The following is a 24,733-nucleotide window of genomic DNA, read 5'->3' as shown; positions in this document are numbered from 1 at the left end:
GGCAGTCGATTCCAAAGTTGACAGGTGGAGTAGACTTTGTGAATTTTAGGGACTATGACTGTTTTGGAAGCCGCAGAACGCAGACATCTTGGAGTGTACAGTAAGAATTTCTTCTTCAAATACTCCAGACCTATACCGTGGAGAGGTTTGTGCTTGCTTTTTCCCTGGAAGCCAGTGGAGCTCCACTAGTGCATCAGAGACTGAATTAAACTTCAGAATTCTTTTGAGGAGACTCAACGCTGCATTTTGTAACCTCTGTAGTTTGTTTAAAGGGCATTGATGAATGCCCAAATACACCCACTATAATTCATCCCTAATGGCAAGTGATGTTATCACAACCCTTGCAAATTCATACTTGTCTAGTATTGTAGCATTACTATAATGCTTCTTACCCCTGATGAGTTCATTCAATAGTTTGATTTGAATTGGTCCCTCTGAGCTCTTTTGGAAGTTTGTTGCTTGAGAGGTGTTGAGTGTAATATGTTCTATGTAGGAGGTGTAGGTTGAGGTGCACAAGTTTTGAAGACCTTCTCCAAACATGGTGCGGCAAGCATACCTGCGTATACACATGAAATGTCACAGGAAGTGTATGAATAGTTAGAGCAGTCCAAGCTTATTTATCAGTTGTAAAGATAATAGTTCTGTATCTTGTGTTGATAAAGATGTGAAGAGTCATGCCTTTATGCTTTTTTGTATTGAAGGTGATTTGCAATGCTCCTCATTCAAGCATTTAACCGGGTTCTTTCCACAGTCTGGTTGTTTAGTAATGAAAAGGAGATTCCACCAATTTGAGTCTTTTTTTTAATGTGTTGCAGTCAATATTGGGGCCAACCTTGAGTGCAGAGATGTAGTTTGGCTTTATGTGCAGAATTATTGTTGATACAAAAAATGTCCAGGTCTGTGTGTTGCTCTGTGAGCTATACGAATTGCTTTAAAATTTGTCCTTTTTAATACTGTGAGTTAATATACGGAAAAGAGTCCAACTGTGATGTGAGTTTGCAAAGGTAAGTTAATAAATTGATGAAGATGTCAGTCTGACATTGGCTAACTTCACTGTGAATGACGTAATTCTGTTCTTTCTCAAGGAACACATCCACATCCAAATTTATTCCCTTCAGTGACTACTGTGGAAATGCCTGCTTTGCGTGACCCAAAAATATTTTCGCTTTTAGACATTTTTTATATTGTCGAGGGGACTGTGGCTTTCTAACCATAAAGTTTGGAAAAATGATGATGAAACAAAAGGCGTATTGATGAATACGAATGGGGTGTAGCCAAAGACAGACCTGTTGGCTTTGCCAGCGCTTGGTGAGATGGTGCATTTTAGATGGTTGGCAAACATAAAGGCATCAATTCCTAGGTTCAAGAGTTAATATTAAATAAAGCTTCAAGTTTTATAATGATTTAAATGTCATTGGCATAGGTGTAGTAGTTGAGATTAAAGAAAGTTAAGAGGTCAGTCAGTGGACAGCAGCAACTGCTGAAGAGGAGGTGCACAGTGGTTGATCTTTGTGGTACCTGTGCTTGGACTAGAACCATTCAGGGGAGAAAGGTGGACGAAATGTGGTAAGACACCTGTGAGTTAGGGAAGATCTAATAACTTCAAAAGAAATCCTTGTAATTATGTACCACAAAGTCTCTGAAAGAAAGTGGGTGTTGAACCATGTCAAAGAACGAAATGAGATGATGTAGCATTACATCCCTACTCTTTTGGAGTTGGTATATTTTGATGTCATCCCTTGTCGCAGTTGGTGATGCCTCAGTCTTGCAACCAAGATGGAATCCATTTCAATGACGGCAGATGTTCTCTTTAGAAGGTTGTAGCCTCTAAAAAACAATTGGCTATGGGTGAAATGGCTGCAGAACCTTTTGAAGAGAATAATCTTGAATGTCCTTGAAACTATGTGCTGAGTGCAGATCTGCTGGTGATCCTGACGATCTGTAGAATGTTTTTGTGTTGGAGAAGTCCCACCTCTATGAGCTAGTGTAGTGGATAAGAGGAGTAGTGTCAGGACTTGGTTATATTGAGGTCTTTACGGTTTTTAAAAGCTGTTTTATTGTCTTTCAACAAATTTCACACATCAACACATAGCCGAGTAAGGTACATCAATCACAGCAATCTTACCTTCCCAAGGTGGGTGACTACCTCTGCACTGGGCTAGTTCTCCTCAGGTATGCTTTTTAAAGTTCCTTATTTTATTCTTCTTCGAACCCTTGCAACCCCTTGCTATCCTGCCCCCTGTTCATCATGCTAGATCCCTATAATTCAGGTAGGGAGCACACAAATATTTTCATGCTTCCTGGCCATTCATTTTCTTTAGAAACACATTTGTTTTGACTACATTATGCCAGTCTAAATTAGCAGCCATTTTCCGAAAGGTCAGAACCCCCAGGGCTTTCTCACAACCTGACAGTCTCTCTCCAGGCAATCAATACAACAATGTTACCATACCTTTGCACATGTCTCAATGGCAGATCATCTCCCCAAGCTTTCAATAAAATTAGCTCGCTTCAGAGGTCCCCATTACATCATTGAGGTAAGCGCCAATACCATTGCAGGTTATTGACTCTGCGCTCTCCCACACTGTAAGACGCAGAGTCCCCGTTGACCCACAACAACTAATTGCCACTTCACAGTGTGTCTGCAGAGCCTCCTTTCAGTAAGTATACTATAGCTCCCCAATACCTGCCTCCCACATGGTCTCAAACAGAGAAGGCATATAAGGATTATTGATAATCAAGGTCTTCTAGATTCTTGAGACAGCTTTTCTAGGTATGGCCCCTGCCAACACCCTCTGTTCCAGTAGGGGTACTGCCTGGAATCTGAGTAATAAGTATCTAAGCATCTCTGTATTTGCCACCTCATATTCCTTGTGCAATTGTCAATCGTTTTTTTACATTTACCTGGCTCTGTACACCCCCCAGACTGGAGATCTTCACTGTGTCATAGTGACCGATGCCCCCTGCCTCCCTGCTCCTTGTAGTCTAATACTCAACCTTGGAAGGATTTGATCTATGAGGGCTGCTTTCCAGCACAGTGTCTGTGGCCAACTGTCTTACCCATGCCACGGTCTCAGTATGTTTGGGCAGATTCCTGACTAGAGTACTCCCATGTATCGCCCCCACGGCAGCCCTGGATTTTTCACGTGTCTGTCAATTCTAAGTGAGGCCTGCTGTAATGGTGAAAATCCATATTAATTCACCACTGCTAGAAGCACCACCCAGTTGTACTTACACAAAATGTGAGTGCAATGCCTCAATCAGACACTCTGAGTGAGTGCTCAAATAGCTATTATCATTGGTCCCCTGACCCACAGCAAGGTTTGTAGTGTTTTCTCCTCTGGTACCCATTATGACATCATTTGATTTTTTTTTTTTGATGAAATAATATGTTTGTGGAAGTGAGTGTTTATGCTTTTTGGTTTGAGAATTTATTGATGATTTTATGAAGTTATGTTGTTGGCCATGAGACAGATTGCTTGTGGTGCATGTAGTGCTTCTTTTTTTGCTTTTTTCACAGTTGTGTTTAAAGTTTCTGGTGCACTTCATTCCACTATTACACTGCATGCACTTAAGTCATCCATTTCTCCCCTACACTTTACAGTCATCCCCTTACATTCCTACATTCTTCCCTCACACTGCATGGACCGCAATCTGTGCTCTTCCATGTTCTCCTCAAGGTCTTTAATCACCCCTATATGTCCCCCCTGATCTTTACTTTTCCCTCTGTTCTTCATCTGCCCAGTGCTCCTCTGCTTTTCATTCACAGTTGCCAGCCCTTTTTTCATTCACTCCTGCACTCCTCTGCTGTTTGTTCACCCTAATGGGTTTATGCTCTTATCACTACCTCTGTAGCCCCATGCTCTTCTCTACCTTTTTATGCTCCTCGCTTTGAGGTTTCTCATAGTTTAGAGCAGTGGTTCTCAACCTTTTGACTTTTGTGGACCCCACTTTATCATTACTGGAACCCAGGGACCCCCACTAAATCATAGGAACCTAGGGACCCCCACTAAATCATAGGAACCTAAGTATCACCCACTGATTCATTACTTGAACCTGGGGACCCCGGCCTAAACATTGCTGATTATTTGAAATGTAAAACAATACTCAAAAAATACAGAAACAAGCATTTGCCAAACACATCCACAATTGATAACACTTATTTATTTAATTTGCAAATATAAATAAAAAAATCATTTAAATAGGTAGGTTGTGTAGGAGGCTGGCCTGGTTTGTAGTGGGTACCTAAGGTACTTACACCTTATACCAGGTTCAGTTATCACTTATTAGTGAAACAGAGGCAGTGTTCTAGCAGCTTAGGCTGTCTAGAGGTAGCTGTAGCAGAGCAGCTTAGGCTGAACTAGGAGACCTGCAAAGCTCCTGCAACACCACTATAGTTACAAGGTACTTATACACAATAAAAGACAATACTCGGTGTTATCAAAAATAAAGGTACTTTATTTTAGTGACACAAGGCCAAAAATATCTTAGAGGCAATACTCATTCTGGAGGTAAGCATTATACCCAATATATACACTAGTAACCAAAATCAGGTAAGGTAATAGTCATAGAATAGTGCAAACAGTAGAAAATAAAATAGATTGCAATGGGCCTAGGGGCGGTAACACAAACCATATACTAAAATATTGGAATGCCAGTATCAAATTCCCTCCCAAGGCAAGTGTAGTGTGTAGAGGGGTGCTGGAAGTGTCCGAGAACACCAAAGGTAAGTAAAGCACCCCACCCCAGAGCCCAGGAAAGCAGGAGTAAAGTACAGCAAGTTTCCTCAGGACACACTACAAGTCGAGATAAAGGATTATGCAAGAACCAAGCGAGACCCAAGCAACAAACAATGGATTCCTGGACCTGAAGACCTGTGGAGGGAGGAGACCAAGTCCAGAAGTCGAAGAAGAATCCAGGAAGGACAGGAGCCCCTGCCAGTCTAGAAGAAGGTGCAAAAGTAGATTCTTCGGTCAGAAGAAAAGTACAGAAGTGCACCAAAGAAGATGGCTGCGGGTTCCTGCTTGGTGCAGGAGATGTCCCACGTCGAGTTGTTGGATGCAGACTGTTTGCGTCGCTAGATTCTGCCAACAAGCCTTGGTTCAAGCAAGTATGCGGTTTGTGTCAAAAAGGAGCTGCCTGGACGCAGGAGGGACCTGTGGGTCTCAACTCGGACTGAGGAGACAGAGGGGGCTCTCAGCACTTCAGAGAGCCCCCAGAAGACCAGACGGCACCCACGGACATTCCAGAACACAGGGACAAAGAAGATGCAAAGTGCAGTCATCACAGCACTACACTGGAGGGTCCCACACCACCAGAGAACAACTCGGAGAGCTATGTGTTGCAGGTTGGAATGCTGGGGACCTGGGCTACTCTGTGCACAAAGAACTTTTGGAAGAAGTGCACAGAATCCCAAGGAGCTGCAGCAGACGCAGTGCACAGGGGTACTCTCACAGCACGGGGAGGCAAGCTCTTACCTCCACCAAATTTGGACAGCTGGACCCTTGGACAGTCTGGTTCACTTCGGTCCACCACCTGTGTTCCAGGGAGCACGTTTGTCAGGAGAGAAGTCCCAGAGTACCAGTTGTTGTCACAGAAGGGTGCTTGCAGAAGCAGGGAAGTGACTCTGTTACTCCACAGGAGATTCCTTTGGTTCTTCTGGTGCAGGGTGGAGACAGGCAGTTCGACATATAGGTGACTTATAAGTTACTTAGTGCAGTGTAAAATGGCTGTGAAATAGTGTGTGCACTATTTCATGCAGGCTGCAGTGGCAGTCCTGAAGAAAAGTTTGAAGGAGCTCCTTATGGGTGGCAAAAGAAATTCTGCAAACCATAAGGATCTCCTTGGAACCCCAATGCCCTGAGTGCCCAGGTACCATATACTAGGGACTTATAAGGGGGGGTCCAGTGTGCCAATCAGAATTGGAATCTGGAGTATTAAACTATAGTGACAAATTTGGTAAGTAGAGAGAGCATAAGCACTGGAGTTCTGGTTAGCAGAACTTCAGTGACACAGTTAAGCATACTGACAACACATATAGGCCACAAAGTATGAGCACTGAGGTCCTGGCTAGCAGGATCCCAGTGGGACAGGCAAAACACACTGACAAACAGGCAGAAATTGTGGGTAACAAGCCAAGAAAGATGGTACTTTCCTATAGGTTGGAGCTTTTCTAAATTCACTGAAGCCACACATCGTTCATACTATATTCTGTTTGATGCACCTGCACTGCTCCCACAAATCAATCTGAGGATAGTAATTTAATTTTTAGCCTCCAATTTCACGTTCCTTGACATTTACAATATATTTAAAAATGTTGAGCTGCACATATACACTTCTAAATCTGTTATTTAATTTTCTGGGCAGTCGCGGACCCCCTAGGAGGTTTTGCGTACCCCCAGGGGGTTATTGGTCTCAGATTATTTTGCACCTCCCCACAGTCCTGCTGTGTTCTCATGGTCTTTATCCCGCCAAGATTCCATGCTCTTCACATACTTCCCCATCCTACACACATATCTCAGCTTTGTGTTCTTTGGGATCTTGCCAAGCCCTCAATGTCTCCTCTGTGCCTTACCTCAGGTTTCACAATTTAGGGATCCATGCTGGCTGACCTTAGCCAATGCTTTGCTTCCATCATATGTTCTCTAAACTTGGGTTCACTCTTACCAATGTTTGACTGATTCTGGCACCACACCCTCCTCCTGCTCTCAGTCCATGTTGTTTGTCCATTTCACCTACTCATGCCCATTCTCTGCTTCCCTCTGCATTTTATGGCCTCTTACTAGTTTCTTGCATGTTTCTTTGCTGTGCACCAGTTCACCTTCCATCTCTTATGCATAATGACATACCTTTGTCATTGCAGAGCAACCAGCGAGTGGATCTGTACAAGTGGAAGGATGGAAATGGGGAAGTTGGTACTTCTCTACAAGGACACACTCGAGTGATTAGGTAGGAAAGGTGAAACCTGCTTTCTGACAAAATTATGTGTACATTCTCGTTTTTTAATAGAGCATTTATTGATTGTTCTGAAAGACATTATCAACTGGGACAGAAACATTTGAAACTGTGCAAACCAGTGTCAGCATTCCTGAAAGCAATACAATCATACAACATCCTAATGCATCTGGAGCAGTAATAATGCACACACTTGTTATAGGGTTCCTCTCCAGTCGCTCAAAACAGACCACACAACAGGTCTTCAGATACAGAGCCCAACTTGAGGGTCACACTCAACTCTGCAATAAATAATAAGTTATCAGGAAATTGATGTGCTGATTTAATGCAGGATGCTGGTGTGCACTGGGGCACAGAGCTGCAGCTTCTCCGAAGAGTGACCACCATTTTGGTGAGTCAAGTCATCACCCCTATGTACTTTCTAATGTATGCAGTTGTAGGTAGTGAGTTGCCAAGCTCTGCACCTTTTTATGTAGTAATTCATTTGCAGTGTTTTTTAACACACTTACATGCCAACTTGTGTAGTTACTTAAGAGTTATAACTTGTATACAAAATAATGTGGTAGGTTAATTTTATCAGGTTATACAGTAGATAAAGACTACTTGCTTTTGAATAGTCTCAGGATAAAGTCTGTTAAACATCTGCTGTTAAATGGAAGCATTCACAAGATAGGAAAGTTCCTTAATATACCTTTGGAACGTAGCTATAGTCCAGTCTGAAACTGATGTTGTAACTGAATTTGCTGCTTTCAGCATTGTAACACTGTGAAGTAACACTTTTCGAGAACTGGAAGCTGATCAGTGTATTAAGTTGCTTCTCAGTCTTGCATTCAGTTAACAGCAGTTGTTTGTATTTTTCTCACTACATTAGCTTTCTCAAGGTTTCTGGGAAGCTGATGGTTGGATACTCATTTTATCACTGGTTTGAGAGCCAGCATGTCTGAAGCCTTTACATTCTTAGATGAGTAACTGTCACAATGATTCCCTATCCCTTAGAGGGAGAATGGCATCACTGCATGTGATGTTCCGTTGTCACAGTTCCAGACCTAGTAATACGTTAAAAGGTTTGCAAGTATGTCATCAAAACTTGCATTTTCTTTTTTTTAATTCCTTATGTAATTTTTTTTTTTTTATAGAATTCTGCTAACTATAGCAACTTAATTGCTAAACCTTAAAATGTACGTACAATTCTAGAAAGATGAGCTCTCTTGTCTGGAATGATAAATAAATTTGTACTTTTTGGTAAACAATGTCGACTTTTTTAATACTGAGTTGACCCTGTCTGTTACAACTGCATGAGCAACAAGCTCAATTTTTTAAAGGTTACTTAAACTCTCAATAAACAAAATCTATTTTTTTTCAAAAAAGCTAACTTTTGTTACTTTTTTATACACAAGCCCAACCTTTTAATCTGTCGGAATAGTAATTTTGGATACAATGTTATATGATGACAACGGTAAAAGATTATTCAGCTTCCCTTTCTACATTCATATGTCTCCCTTACCAACTATCTTTCTTTAGATAGCCTCTGGTGGCATATTTTCTGAGAGAATTACGTAACTTGTTGACTTTGGCATATGTTCAAGGCCTCCCAGTGTGGATGGGACTGTTTTTAGTAAAAATGAAAGATGGTCATGCGATAGGGTGAAGTCTAGTTCCTTAAGCCAAGGACTACAAAAACTATCTCCCATACTGTAATAATGCCACACACCCCTCGTCTCTACAGCCTCTTACCCCAAAAATATATGGCTTGTCTCTCTGAACATGCCTACTTAAATGGAGCGAGTAACTTTACAAATTAGGTCAAGGTAATTTAAATGGTCAGAGATGATCAAATAATAGTGTTTGTCAGGCTGTACTGTACTGGCTACAAACATGGGAATGAGGCAAGCGTGCTAGGAAATCATCAATATAACTGTGCATCTGCCCCTGTAATCTTTGCATATTACGTTACAAACTCACACATTTTTCTTGGATGCAGTATCTTCCAATATAGCCCACTGTCATGCAAACCCAATGCTATGCCTAATGTAAGAACTTGTGCTTATGTCTGTTAACTTTATAGAATACTACAAATAAAAAGTAATAAAATACAATTTCTGGTGTTAAAGAAAAGTATTAGGACCAGAGTGGTTTTCAGTCCAGAATCAAATGTAAATCTTACCAAGTTGCCACTTAATCCATCTTTGCTCCCCCATCACCCAACCTTTAGCAGTCGTTACTAGCAGACCTGTGATGACAAGATGGCTTCCTACAATTTTGCAACAAAACTAAAACATATTTTTTAAACTTTGTCTTGATCTGTAATTACCTCATGGGCAAGGTTTCTCTTCTCCTAAGTCTACCTCAGTAAATGACCTTTCCTTCCCACATATTTCCTCCTCTTCCTTCCTTGAGCCTGTTGCTTTATCTTGTTTGTTCCTTCGCCATTGTCTACTGCCTCCTTATCGGTTCCATCCCTCCTTCTCCCGTCTTTCTATCCTTAATCTGCTGTCCTCTATTGCAATATCATCTTTTAGTGTAAACTGAATCCTTATCTGTTCTGGCCTTCCTTCCTCCCTTTCCATACTTAATCTTTAGACCCATGAGTCCAAGCTCTTCATTTGCACAGAAACTTCTTGTTCACTAGATTCTTCTTAGCCATTGCTGTAGCAAAGTGTTCTTACTTAATAGGCTACACTGAATACCTGCGGTTGTATTTCTTTTATTGGTTCCTTGTTTTTCTCTCCCCACTGAGTATATTTAATTGTTAATTAGAAGGAATTCTTCATCTTCAAGCAGTTTTTGTTTCCTCTAAAGCACACTGACAGTGACTTTTTAGTAGAGATATGGTAAGTATAAATGTGAACTAAACACATTTTTTAAAAGAAAAACATGCATCACAGTACAGTTGCTTTGTTGTTTAGTTTGGGAACTTAAACATTACCCCTTTGTGTTTTCTCTGCCACTTCAGCGATCTGGATTGGTCTGTCTTCGAGCCTGAGCTACTGGTCACAAGTTCAGTGGACACGTACATCTACATATGGGACATCAAGTAAGAGCAATAGCCACTGCTGTATGCATGAATGTGAGAGGTACATCCACCTCTTCTGCTTGCTGTTACCTGTTGACTTAGTATTGCTTAACAAGCACCACAATAAAGACCTGTTAGCATGATTGGCGGATCAGGAAGCGGTGAAGTGAGCCAACATGTTCATCCAGAGAATACTCACCTTGCTTTTGTGGCATAGCTTATTTCATGTGAAGTCTTCTACATCTTTCCATCAAACACTTTTTAACTTATTCCAGCAGGAAGTTGCAAACAACAAGAGTTTACCAACCCACTTGTAACAAACTTTGCAATTGAGCCATTCTCCTAGCCCAGTAAATATTGATGAGCTGTACATTGACCAGTTGATGTTGGACTTTTTCATTTACTTACAATTAATCATCCACCTGCCCTGCTGTGCCAGAGGAAGAACTTCACCTGCTGGAAAACTAGTGGATTCTAGTGGACTATAAAAAAGACAGTGAGTGGTAATGGCTTAACAGAGTCAGTTATTTTTGGTCACAGCAGGAATGACTGCTCTCTGGCCAAAGCAATCATATTAGCACTCATGATGAAACTGTAAAAGCAGTGCAAGTGGGGCAGATCATATACATCCAAAAGTTCCTACTGGTCTATTAGAGGAAGTTGACACTGGCTAGGCCCCAGGATTCACACATTATTTGTCACTCATTTATGCAAACATTTCACACATGCTATCTTGGTTCCTGCCTGCAGTAGCAGTACACTGCAGGTTTAAGCAATTGAGACTAGAAAGAAATACACTGAGTCTGCCTTTTATTTGAATTTGGGAAAATTGACTGAGTTTCTGAAATTACAAAGGCAGTCTTCTATATCTAGGTAGATTAATGATGTAAATTTTCCTCATGAACAGTCCATCAAGACGGCTCTCACCAGGCAGAGAAATGTAATAGATAGAAGATAGAAAGATAATATTTAGGGAAACTACAGAAGTAGGACCCTACACTGGTTCACATTAATAGAGAAGAGGAATACTGGATTCCACAGTTATAACACCTGAATGATTAGGGCAGGTCTGTCAAGGGCCAGTTGTTTCTGATTACTGACACTTTGGCAATGTCCTAGTATAGGAGAAATAATAAGAAACGTAAACCTAGAGTAGTCACGCGCCAGAGGTAAAAGCAAAGAAATTACATTCCTCACATGTAGTTCCACAACCTTGGTTATTCCTGAATGTTCTCTTGTGGAAATGTCTAAACTCTGCTTATTCACTCTCCCCAGTGTTTGGAGATTTTATAATTTGGAGACCTAGTTATTAGCATGTTCATTCTTGCGTGGCAACTTTTTTGGTAGATGTGTGTCTTTTATGTTGTAAATGTTGTTTGCACATGAATTCATCTAATTAGTTGTTTCTGTTTTTTTCCAACTTTATTTAGAGACACTAGAAAACCTGCAGTATCATTGTCTGCTGTAGGTGAGTAGAGGTCATGATTTTCTCTGTGAATTATGCTATGGGCAGTATTCATTCTTTCTTCTTACTAGTATTTCTATATTTTGTTATTTTTCCATGTGATAAACCCTCCAGCATTTATTGATTCTGGTTGAGTGTATTGCTCTTTACAAGAAGAGTTGCTCTCTTGCTTCCCTAGTAGTTTTATAAGATACATCTTTGTAGTGTGTCTGAAATGTGTGCAGCAATATTTCTAAGTACAAACCTAGTTAGAGCAAAGAAGTGCTGAACATGGACCAGAATACTGTGAAATAATTCAGCGTCATTTACGATGAAGAATACTTTGGATGGTAATTTAATTTCGCTAGTGTAATGAAGAGATGAGTCTTTGGTTTCTTCCTCAATTGCGAGTGGATTCAGGTATTTCTGATGTTGAGGGGGCATTGCTCCAGATCCTGGGAGTTTTGACCAAGAAGGCATTTGTTCTAGTTTTGTATTTTTTTGCATCCTCTGTTTTAATTCTCAAGTGTTCCTGACAATGAGACTAGTTTGTTAGGAATATCTTCCATATTCATCCAGCGAGCTCCCTGTGCATATGCCTAAACTACAGGTCTTTACCCTATCTCCATGCAAAACACGTGGTTTACTATTTTCAGGTAATGTAATGCAAGAAAAAAGTAGTAGACTGTTACCTGAAAAGGACATCCAGAATAAACAGAGAACTGTGAATCTATGAAAGATCCAATACTGCAGAAGAACGTTAGTTATTTACTTGTAACTGCAATTCTCCAGTATTGTTAGCTTTCATAGATTCACATGTGACTCTGTAGTGCTTTCCTCTTATTTAGTTTCTAAGCACTAACATAACACAACAGAAATGCACTTCTGAGGTCAAAGAAGACTTTTATTGTTATTTTATTCTTCCCCAACCACAATGTTTATGAATGAATGACGAATTAGTAGCTTTCAAGTCCGCGTTAATCAAACAAAATATATCAGTTTGCAATATACACAGCAGGTTATATTTATAAGATATTGAATGCAAAGCAAAACAAATACTTCACCGTGTAGGAACTATTTACAGCTACATCTTTCTAAGGTCTGCAAGCTGATGACCCCTGTCAGCCGCGAGAAAGAGTGTCATCTACCCACACGGGATGCTGGCAGCTGGCGCCAAGCTCCAGCACGAGGTCCGGCAGATTCGAATCTGACTCTCTGCAGCCTGTTACATTCGTTACAAAGGTGTGCCCCCTCCCCTCAGACCTGGGAAACTGAGCAAGCCTTTTGGAGACTGGCCAGGTCTCCAAGACTACTCCTGTTCCCAAGCTCAAGGGAAGAGAAACGACGCCCATGTACTCTCTCTCTTATCAGGTCTAGTCTACTGTGAGAGCAAAACATCTTGGTTCTCTGGTGCAAAAACACAGCTTGGAAAAATACAGAGCTCCACGTTAAAGGCAATGGGCAGCTAACCTAAATATCAAATGCAATGTCATGTTAAAGGCAATAGGCAGCTAACCTAAATATCAAATGCAATGTCTAGTGTCATGTCAAAGCCAATAGGCATCTAAGCTGAATACAAAATGCAATATATAATATCATGTCAAAGCCAATAGGCAGCGGAGCTGAATATCATGTCAAAGCCAATAGGCAGAATACAGAATGTAATGGCTAATGCAATGTCAAAGCCCATAGACGGCTAAACTGAATACAGAAAGCAATGGCTAATGCCATGTCAAAGCCAATAGGCACAATACAGAATGTAATGACTAATGCAATGTCAAAGCCCATAGGCGGCTAAACTGAACAAAACATACCATGTGCTACTGGTGAACATTGAGCAACTAATATGCGCAGTGGTGAAACACAAAGTCATTGGTCAAAACAAAACTTATCAAATGGCAGGACATTCCGCCCTTTGACCAATGAATTTTTGTTTCATATATCTCATATTTCAAACAAAAAAAAAAAAACATCAGCACAAAAAACATTATGATCAAAGCAATCCCTGTAAAGCAATAGAAGTGAATTAACACATTGATCTCATAACCTTTCACATCAGATACATCTACATAGAAAAGACTGGGCACAAATTTTTTTTTTTTTTTTTTTTTCTCTAAATGAGTCTCTAATTCAACAGTGTTAGCAATTTGATGTGGCATGAGTTCTGCTCATGTAAAGGTGCACGGTCCACCTGAAAGGTTTTCTGGAAGGTAAGCAAAAGTCAGAGTTCCATACGAGAGGGAAAAAAAAAAACACAGCAAACAAGTTGAACTTGAACTGAAGGCGCAGTTTGCGCAAAATGGATCCATGGTGCTGGCACTTTACTCAGCCAGGTTCAGGTTGGGGATTCGGTCCCTTCCCCGACCCCACACGCACACACCGGAAGGGGGACCACACAGCACACTCAGGGACAGTGGCGAAACGTGGTCGGATCTGCAAAAGAAACAAGTATGACTTTTCTTGCAAATAAAATTTTTCATTTAAACTGCACCCTTCCTCTTTCTTTCCCTGTTTTATAATCAGCAGGACGTTTTTGAGGCCCTTTGTTATATTTTCTGCAGGTTCTGGAGGATCACTTGGGGCTTCAGCCCACACATCAGCACTGAGGTTTTTATCTGCTGCGCCACAGCTCCCCTTTTCTTGCACTGTCAGAAGGGCTGGGGCAGACTCCTTCTTTACCAAACCTCCATTCACTGCATTTTTGTCAAGTTGGGCCATTCTGTCTCCAATTTGTATGAATGAATCAGATTCTTTTCTAGGTATCAGCATAATTTCGATTTTTCCTTGGTAATTTGCAGCAATCACTCTCCCTAAAACCTGATCACTTTGCCATTTCTGTCCTGGTAACTTTCCTCTCCCCAACTGCTCTGTGACTGCTTGCATGACAGATTGCTTTTGTGCGTGCTGCACAGTTTTTATCAAATCTAGGGGAATGGGCATCTCTCTCATCTCTGCCCACCTGTAAGTGGCTTTTTCACATTTCTGGGGCACCCACATAGCCATCCCCACTAAGGCAGAATTCTGGGTGAACACTTCTCTCTCTGAATTTTTCTGATTAACATCTGCAAGGTAATTGAACCAGTTAGGTACAAGCCATGTGGCTAAAACATTATCAAAGAACCAAAAATCTGCATAAAAATGACACATCTCACGTAGCTCTTGCTTTAAAATCTGACACACATTATACAACGCTGTTCCTTCTACTGTGCCAGAAAGCAACATTTCAGTCAATGAATCATTAGTAAAACAAATATGCTTTTTATCTTCAGTAGACACGAATTCAAATGGTGCACACAATTTCATTGGTAATTCTTTTATCTGTGGTACTCTAGCCCTGTCTTGCAAGTACCAGATCCATTGTATGATTCTAGCTAGGGGCACTATTTTCTTTCCTTGTTCTTGAGTTACATGTACATAAGTATTTCCTTCTTGCACTGCGCAGAAACCTAAAGTCTGCATTATTTCATTTGCCAAATCACAAGCGCGCAGCTGCATATTATTTTTCACAGTGACCATGTACAAAAGTGTTAGGATTTCTCTCAAATGAGGGCTATTCTTTTTCCAAAAATCAAACAAGCTAATGAAACTCGGGGTGTCTTGCTCTAAAATCCTTCGTTTTACTTGTGCATTTTGCAACGGTAACTCGTCGTCCGTGTTATCAGTTAAGGAATGCACTTTGGCTGCCAAAAACCCTGGCTCACACGGAAACTCAGTGCAGCTCGGAGCTGTCTTAACCCCCTCATTACTGGAATGGGACAAGAAAGATTCTTCAAAAACAGCCTTTTTATAACTTTCAGTCGGGCTAATTTGCTCACGTAAATTCCTATTTTCATGTTCCAACTTCCTACATTTCTCCTGCATTTCTCTGTAAGCAGATAAAGGTATCCAGACCTTTCTGTCATCATTACTTCCAAAACACACGTTTTCTACATATATACAACGGGAATTATTTCTCAAAACAACATCAGGCATTTTAGCTACACATGCATTTTCTTCTGTAATTCCCCAAACAGAAAACAATTCACAGTTTTTCTTAGCACCATCAGGCAGTTCATCAACACATGTATTCTCAGACATGGTCTGCCGTGCTACTGTGATTCTCCAAACAGAAAACAATTTCTGTAATTCTCCAAACAACAAAAAACAATTACACTTTTAAAGTGTGCACTTAGAAATCTACTAACTCGTCAAACCCCTTCTTAATCACCTCTTAATGACCGACACCCCACTCCTGGTACCAATTGTAGTGCTTTCCTCTTATTTAGTTTCTAAGCACTAACATAACACAACAGAAATGCACTTCTGAGGTCAAAGAAGACTTTTATTGTTATTTTATTCTTCCCCAACCACAATGTTTATGAATGAATGACGAATTAGTAGCTTTCAAGTCCGCGTTAATCAAACAAAATATATCAGTTTGCAATATACACAGCAGGTTATATTTATAAGATATTGAATGCAAAGCAAAACAAATACTTCACCGTGTAGGAACTATTTACAGCTACATCTTTCTAAGGTCTGCAAGCTGATGACCCCTGTCAGCCGCGAGAAAGAGTGTCATCTACCCACACGGGATGCTGGCAGCTGGCGCCAAGCTCCAGCACGAGGTCCGGCAGATTCGAATCTGACTCTCTGCAGCCTGTTACATTCGTTACAAAGGTGTGCCCCCTCCCCTCAGACCTGGGAAACTGAGCAAGCCTTTTGGAGACTGGCCAGGTCTCCAAGACTACTCCTGTTCCCAAGCTCAAGGGAAGAGAAACGACGCCCATGTACTCTCTCTCTTATCAGGTCTAGTCTACTGTGAGAGCAAAACATCTTGGTTCTCTGGTGCAAAAACACAGCTTGGAAAAATACAGAGCTCCACGTTAAAGGCAATGGGCAGCTAACCTAAATATCAAATGCAATGTCATGTTAAAGGCAATAGGCAGCTAACCTAAATATCAAATGCAATGTCTAGTGTCATGTCAAAGCCAATAGGCATCTAAGCTGAATACAAAATGCAATATATAATATCATGTCAAAGCCAATAGGCAGCGGAGCTGAATATCATGTCAAAGCCAATAGGCAGAATACAGAATGTAATGGCTAATGCAATGTCAAAGCCCATAGACGGCTAAACTGAATACAGAAAGCAATGGCTAATGCCATGTCAAAGCCAATAGGCACAATACAGAATGTAATGACTAATGCAATGTCAAAGCCCATAGGCGGCTAAACTGAACAAAACATACCATGTGCTACTGGTGAACATTGAGCAACTAATATGCGCAGTGGTGAAACACAGTCATTGGTCAAAACAAAACTTATCAAATGGCAGGACAGACTCACCCTCCTTCCCATAGAGGCTCCCCTTACTTCTATTCAGTATACATCTCACTTGTACTGGAAATCCTGAGCACTTGGAGCCCCTCTGGTGCAGGTTCTGAAGGGTGCTGTTGCCTGATTGGGTGGATTTTGGGTCTTTTCAAATTATGTTAATAAGCTATTAAAGTAAATGTCTTTTAGCATTAACTTCCTTTTAAGTTTTTCAGTACTGATTTCTATGTTACCATGGAACTCTGACTTTGATGACAGGGAATTATTCAAGCATGTGAGTCTGTGAAAGATTTCAATACTAGAGAACTGCAGTTACAGGTAAGTAACTTGTTTTCTTTCAACTTGGGATTTGACATGTGTTGCAGCATAGTGCCGGGAATAGTAATGCACAAACTCAAGACGAGAGTCATCATCTGCTGTTAGGATTGTCCCCCTGTGGCTTTACAACCCAACAATCTGTGATTTAGTTCTCTCATGCCGAAGGAACTAGGCCAATGTTCTGTCAGGCCTTGACTCTTTGCAGTATTATCTAGCCAGGGTGTTTCACCTGGTGAAGGGCTCCCCTGTCAGCTAAGTCTCGAAATTGTTGCAAAAGTTGACTCACTGGTTGTGCATTCATGTTGGGCCTCAAGGGCCTGTTGTGCTGCTTCTGGTCAGTTGACTTACCCCCGAATGTCCCTCAAAACCCCAGCATGCTTAGATATTACCTGTCCCCGGATATATGCCGTAAAAAGACCTCCCAGAGAGTAGTGTACTTAGAAAGGGAGCCAGCATTAATTTTAAAGTATTCAAGGACTGCAACATGAAGTTCATCCGTGAAGACCGGGTCTAGCAACAAGGATGCCGGAAAGCACCAATACGGCTGGCGAAGTTGAGAATTATAGAGGCACAAAGCGAACCGGTGAATGGTCAATATATGAGGTAAATGTCTCACCATTGTAACTGAATAGATAAGGTTACAGGATGTCATCCCTTAATCTAGTATAGAAAATAATTGTGGGGTGCAGAATAAAATGTTAAATCCTTGATGGACAGATAGGCCCTTCACCATAGATCCGACAGTCCATACAGGTCAGTCAGCTTGTTCCAAGCTGGGAGGTGTGCATTTTGATAGAAATATCCCCCCCAAAAAACTGGGAGTCATCAGCTTTTGATAGTTGCTGATCAGTGTAACAAAGATGTCATCAAGACCGGCCTGGAGTATTACGAATCTATCAGCTGGGTCGGCATGTTGATAACACAACTTAAAAGCCTGGAATACACACTACTACGTACTATAGAAGATGAAATAGCAATGTGGGGCCCAATTAGGAGCAAAAGAGCTCGGGCAAATAGGAGCAATGTGTGTCTTCTGTAAAAAAGTGATGTTGACTCTGTGACGGTCTAGATATGTCAGCAATCTGCTGGTCTTGCAAGAGTTATTGAGTCCACAGACTGTCCAACTTAGCCATGCCTATGGCTAGTCATAAAGCGGGCTAAAGCAGTATACAGCAGAGGATGTGTATAGTTACCAGCCGGCCTGAAAAACAGGTGCCATCTCTATTGTGAAGACATGGCCATGAAAATGCAAAACAGTGAACTCTCCAAACCCTCTCACTATCTTCACTGAAAGCCCAAATAGTCAGTTTTGGATCCTCAAGTTGAAACTCACACAACAAGGAAAAATGTGACATTGTTCCTAGGTGAGGAAAATGATTAACATAGTCGAGTTAAGGTGTTTGTGGAGAGCACCTCTCCCCACAGTATCACATTGACTGTTAGCAACTACTGAGCAGGAAAATGAAAAGGACAGGTAGCCCCGGGGCCGACATTAGGTTTATAAGTGGACGTCCAGCCATCTCAAGTGTACCACAACAGTAGAAGAAAGAGTAGGAGATAACCCTAAGTGTCTGTCAAATCAATCCTCAGGAATGCTAGCCCAGGAACGACCCGTGGAGCGGCTGATTCTGGCAGGGCTTATCAGGGCTGCGGGTGTGGATCCAGGGTTGGGAAGTGACTTGTAAAATGCCTGGCTGATGAAGGGTGATACCCTGAAACCGGTCCCAGAATGCTTGTTTCTGGTCTAGGGAGGATCTGGCCTGGCAGTTTGGGCTGGACTGTTCCCATGGGGAACATGGTCAACACTGATTTGCATATGGCTGGGTACAAGCTGGTGTGGCATGGTGAGCAAAAGAATTGATGGATTAAACCCAGATCTGTGACTAGGGATGAATGTATGATTGGTTCTGCATTCCATCCCTCATTTGTGTTTGTTTACCAGTGCACCATATGACATCACCCCCAAGTCCCATAATGTGTCCGATCTCAGCACAGCACCATATTAATTGAGCATAGGTTCGGGCGGGGCCCCATCTCACCTGTGTGTGATATATCTCCCAACCCGATATGAATGGTGGAAGAGGATGACTGCAGGTCACAGTAGGCCGGCCCCAACTTCTCCATGCATGGCTGTAGGGACAGAACGTCTGAAGCTGTATGCAAGCAATTAAGTCTGGGGAGTAAGACCTGAATGTCCACAGGGTCAGCCACACATCCAGAGTAGCAGGGGAGGGGTTGCAGGATGCCGGATGTAGCAGCAAGGTCTCCACTCATCTCCTCAGCCTCGGCACAGTGGGCTTCTCCAGCAAAGCTGAAATCACCCCCAGCCAGCGCACGGTTCAATGCTTGTACGTGCTGCCTCCAATCTGGGGGAAAGGCAGTTGGCTGTGCTCTGCAGCAGTATGTGCCTGCCTGACACAGCAGGTGGGCAGGAAGATTCGGCTTTCAGCTCGCTGGCCGTCCCTGTTGCTTGCATGCCTCTGAAGCTGGCACCTGCATTTGGGCTGTGATCATGGCGAGCAGGAAAACTGGAGTATTGAGCAGCAGCAAACAACACCTCAGCCACATTGGGAGCCTGCTTTCTCTTTCCTGCAAGCTGTCAGAGTAGTTGACGGTGGGTGGTGCTACTCACCACAGGACCTTCCTCTCCAAGCAGAGATCCACACTAGGCCCCCATCTTGGGTGCCTGTATGGCCAGGCTCCCAAAGAATTTGTTGTTTAATCAGCCAGAACTTCCTTTTTCCAACTTGTGACATGCTTTCTGTAAAGAGGTGCCTCTCCTTGCATGATCACCCCCGAAGTTTTGGTCTGACGTGGCTGTTTTTTTACGCTGAGTATGCACTGAGGCCTGCTAACCAGACCTCAGTGCCAGGGTTCTAACCCTTTACAAAGTATATGTTCAGTTGTCTACCACCTATTTACACAAAAGTCCCTAGTATATGGTGCCAGGCGTTTGTGAAGGAGTCATTGGAGGCAGGGGGCAGTTACCTGATATGTGGAGCGTAGGTCCTGCGGTGGCTCCTCTGAAGCAAACAGGAAACTTGGAAAGAGAAAAAGTACAGTGCTTAAACAGAAAAGAGGGGAAGGGTGAAGTACAAGAGAAAAGTGCAAACAGAAAAGGACTCACACACACAGGGAAGGGGCTGAGTGACGGAGACAAAAGATGGCGAGGAAAGGAAGAGCCGAATGAGGAGAAGATTGGGAGAAGAATTCAGGGAGTGGAGAAGCACTAGTAGAGAATTGATCTACCACACAGCAAGCTGGAAAAGAGCAGGAGTAGTCTGGCAAACAAAGCACACGGTTTCCTGAGGAGGGAGGACTGGGCCCAGATGCTGATTACACCCAAGTGGAAGGGGACAAGGGGACAAGGGGAGCAAAGAAGAGAATGGCTGGTCTGAGGACTGGTGGATAACCCCACCGGATGCAGAATCACCCGCCACAGGAGGGTTGTGGTTACCCCCGGTGAGTGACAGGGTAGCTGGACATGGGCAGCCATTGGGGATGCATGCACTTAATGGGGACACATGCACTATTGTTTTCTTTACTGTCTCTCTTCTCTCTATCTTCTGTTTTGAGAATGGGCTCGTGGGTGAAGGCAAAACCCGAATGGGAACGAAGTTCGCAGGCCTAAGCTTGTTGGTTGATGGATCTTGATGGAAGGACCCAGTTAACAGTGATAATAAGACAGCCTTGAGCATAATGGCCTGACAGAGAGAGGAACATGGGTGTTTAGAGGTGACTGGAGTGCCTCACTGCACTTTAGAAGAAGACAGGAGGACAAGGTAACTGGAGATAATAAGGCATCTTGAGACAATCAAGACTAGTCAGGAACAATTGAGGAAATAATTAGTTTTTAGGACACTTACCAGGCAGTCTGCCCTTTCCTGAGGGTGCTGGTGGCATCATGCAGTGGAACCTGAGAAGACAAGAACACAGAGAAGCCATTACCAGAAAAGGCCACTCGCCCTACATAACCTTCCACCACAAATTCCTTCTTTTCTTATCCCTCTCCGACTTTGTCAGAGCATTGTTTACCATTCATATCTTTATTTTGACTTAACCTTTATTTGGGTTTGCTAACCAAGCCATCATTAATCAATCGGACAAACACCTTTTAAGCCATTTTCCACTTTTCCCTCCACAGTGTACCCAGGGCATGTGAGTTACAGTTTCCACCCAGGGATGCAGCACTGATTGTGCTACCCTGAGTGTGACAAAACACTACATGGCTCACAGCCTGTCACTGCAGACTGGAAGAGCAGTTTTTAAAACTGTTAGTTTGACTTTGCAATTTAAACTGATGGCAAATCCCAAACCTTGCTTAAAGGGATACATAAGTCACTCCTAAGGAAGATACATTGATCCCTAAGGCAGGGTGCTGTATGTTCTTAGGTAGGGCATATATTTTCAGATGCCCTAACATTAAACGCCCCCAGATTGTCATTTTACAATGGCAGCACCATTGGCGAGTGCAGGTCTACGGATTTGCCCCACAGCTGTGTTAATTTCTGAATGAGACTACCTACATTGGTACAACGCATCAAATTAATTGTGGCTCCAAAACAGACTGGATGGCCACATCGGATTTAATGTTGCTTTTAAGAAAAGGTAGCTTTTAGAAAGTTGCCACTGTTTTGCCCAGTTATTCTGGTGGTCATTAACGGATGCTGACTACTAGATAGCCTTCTGTCCTCCAGGGGAAGAGTGTGAACAACTCTCAAACACATAAACAATAGAAGCCTTCTATAGAGAGAAGTGTTAACTTCCCATCCCAGGAAGCCACATAGGATGTTTGCCCAAAAGGCAAGCCTCAAAGGAGAAGCTGCCTTCGATTGGCAAACGGCGACTACACTTGAAGGGGTCTGCTCATTTGTTAAGGTAGACAGACTGGCAGTGGGAACAGAGAGGGGAACCAGTTGCCAAACCATTTTTTCCATGGACATGTAGCTCTCAGGTAGCCACATCTCTAGGGCGGGCTACCATGTTCTTGACAAAAAATGAGGAATTCAGACATCTTGGAAGTGTGCAGAATACTGCACTCTGGGATAGCTAAGACGCCCCCACATAGCCATAATATATTACAAAAAACAAGGACAACCCAAGAGTATATAGGGACCAAGGGTGTATGCTTTTTCAAAGGAACAATAGTCCCTACAATAAGCTTAGTTTTAAAAAAATATATACCTTAATTTTATTTTGTAACAAAACTAAAAAAGGACCATTACATTCAAAAACTCATAATCGTAGCCATGGTGTTTCAGAGACAAAGCATTTTATTTTAGACACAGTGCATCAAATCATATATTCAACACATTCAACATTGGTAGGCCTCAGTATGGAAGCATATTGTCTATGGCCCACAGCACATTTATTACACATTAACAACCTGATCCAGGTAAGTATCTTGAGCATGTGAAGTTGTTTACAGCCCATAATACATCCTCCACTAGCTACACATTGTCTTGAACTTACGGGGACACCCTCTGTTGTGGTCGACAACCTTTTCTGCACCTATGTACATGTCCATACCTGTCTGCCATTCATGTAGGTTAGGTGCCTCAGTTGCTCCTCAGTGTCTGTCTACATCCCTTTTTGCCACTACCAATCCCAAGGTACACAACAGGAGCTTGAATCGTGGGATGTCCACATCATTTGGGATTCCCAACAGGACAAATCTTGACTCTAGTGGAATGAGCACCTCCAGAATTGCAGTAAGGTCTTACGTTATCGCCTTCCCATAGACCTGGATAGTAGGGCATTTCCAAAGTGTGTGTGGATGAAGGAGCCTCTCTCTGTCACACATCACAAACAGAGATGTGAGAGGGCCCTCCCCATTTGGTGCAGTTTTTGTCTGTTTTGATAGGCCCATAACTGGATCAAGCGTAGGCAGGATTTAATGGCTACTTCTCTGTGTGCATAAGTGCTGCTTCTAAATCTAGGTTGTCTATCTCTCTTAGGTCTTGCCCCCATCTAGTTCTCAGTGCACATTAGTGCACCCAGTTTGTCTGGCATATTGTTATTAATTGTTTGTATGTGCATGAAACAGCTCCCTTTCCTAGCTCTTTTGTTAGTAGCCTTCCCTCAAGAGGGGCACAATCAGGAATTTAGATCTCTCTCAGTCCCTGAGTGTGCCATGCATGGCCCAGCTGTACATATTTTAGAAACTCGAACTGGTGCATGTTGTACTCTTGCTGTAAAGATGAGAAGGGCATGGTGTCTCCCTTTTCAATGCTATACCCTACTGTGGAGATACCTATTGTGTCCCACGACTCAAAGCCCAGTAGCTTTGCCATTTCTTTTAGCCATGTGCTTTTCCACAGCGGTGTCTCGCTGGTGAGTTTTTTGTGCCCAGCCTATTGTCTTGGTGGCTTTACGCCTTGCCGTGATTGTGACTTGTGTAGCAGGAGGGAAACTATTTAAACCTGGCTCTCCGTACAGATAGTGTAGATATGATTTTTGACCCAGTAGCTCTGTCTCTAGATGGAAGGTCAGGTGGTCTTGTGGGGCGTGGATCCAATGGCAATCAGGTGTGTCGTCCAGTAGTAGCCTTCTACAAGCTCCCCGTTGTGTAGGTTGTGCTGTAATGTCCTGGTTGCTATCCGTGGGTTGCTGCGTGCCAATAGTAGGGTTCGCTGCTCGTGATTTATTGTGCAAATGTAATCTGGGTAATTGGTATGTGTTCTGTCGCACTTATAACAATTTGGGAAGGGTAATCATTTTAAAAGGTGCCACTCGACCCATCAATGTTAGAGGGAGCCTTACATCATTTTTAAATTTTGAGATCACTCTGGCTGCGTTCCAGGAAACACAGATTTCTTTCTTTTTTTTTTTTTTTTAAATTTTTTATTTTATTTTAATATGTCGGAGGGAGGGGGTTACATGAGAAAAAAAAGAAGAAGACATAATATATCCGTGCGAAGAAAGTAAAGTAAACAAAACAACAGGAGAAAGAAGACCTTTAAAAAAACCTCAGTTATATATATCACATATCGAAACAATTAGCATTTTTTTTTTTTTTTTTTTTAAACTGTGTCTTGATATTCCAACCATCTAGTCAGTGGTGCCCACATTCGTTCTCCTCTATGTCTCTTCTTATGACCCTTTAACTTATAAAGACTTAATTCAGTATTATAGATGGTAAGTAATCTAGAGCGCCAATTCTCAAACGTGGGGGGGTTCTTTTTTGAGCCAATCTGTAGCAATACATAAGCGGTATATTGCCATGGACAAAAATAAAAATCGCCTTATTTTATACAGTGCAGGTTCCGTACTTTCAGGTGAGTCCACGACTCCCAATACTACCAGCATAACAGTAACCTGAATATTGCAATGCGTGATCTTCTTAAGGAATACCTCTATCTCATTTAATATTCCCTGCAACATTGGGCATACAAAAAACATATGCATTATCTCAGCTTCAACTTTCCCACATCGATTGCAGCTTCCAGAGGATATCCCCCACTTTTTCAGTTTTGCTGGAGTATAATATAAGTCCATCAGTGTTTTGTAATGCTGGGTTTTCAAATTAGCTGATAGAAATGTTGTCTCAGCCATGGCTAAGGATTGGTCCACCCACTCTCCAGCCACCCCAAATCGTGCAATCCATCTCTCATTCTGTTGTGCCATATCATCTACTTGTAACTCTGTTAATAACTTATATAACTTGCCAATCTTTGCCCCATTTTTAA

General features: G+C 42.2%; 1 protein-coding gene across 3 annotated transcripts in view; it reads left to right on the top strand.

Moving 5' to 3' along the window:
* WDR59 (WD repeat domain 59) overlaps window positions 1-24,733 on the top strand; it is an 813,082-nt gene that overhangs the window by 94,195 nt on the left and 694,154 nt on the right. For all 3 annotated transcript variants that reach the window (XR_011199955.1, XM_069217643.1, XM_069217642.1), the window contains exons 4-6: window positions 6,863-6,948; window positions 9,908-9,988; window positions 11,398-11,435. Coding sequence is in view for 2 of the 3 variants with exons in the window: in XM_069217643.1 (XP_069073744.1) it covers window positions 6,863-6,948; window positions 9,908-9,988; window positions 11,398-11,435 (205 nt within the window). In the remaining variant the exon portion in view is untranslated. The remainder of the gene's footprint in view (window positions 1-6,862; window positions 6,949-9,907; window positions 9,989-11,397; window positions 11,436-24,733) is intronic.

Source organism: Pleurodeles waltl, chromosome 12, assembly GCF_031143425.1.
Source record: "Pleurodeles waltl isolate 20211129_DDA chromosome 12, aPleWal1.hap1.20221129, whole genome shotgun sequence".
Classification (NCBI taxonomy): Eukaryota; Metazoa; Chordata; class Amphibia; order Caudata; family Salamandridae; genus Pleurodeles; species Pleurodeles waltl.
This window is presented reverse-complemented; position numbering and strand designations above follow the sequence as displayed.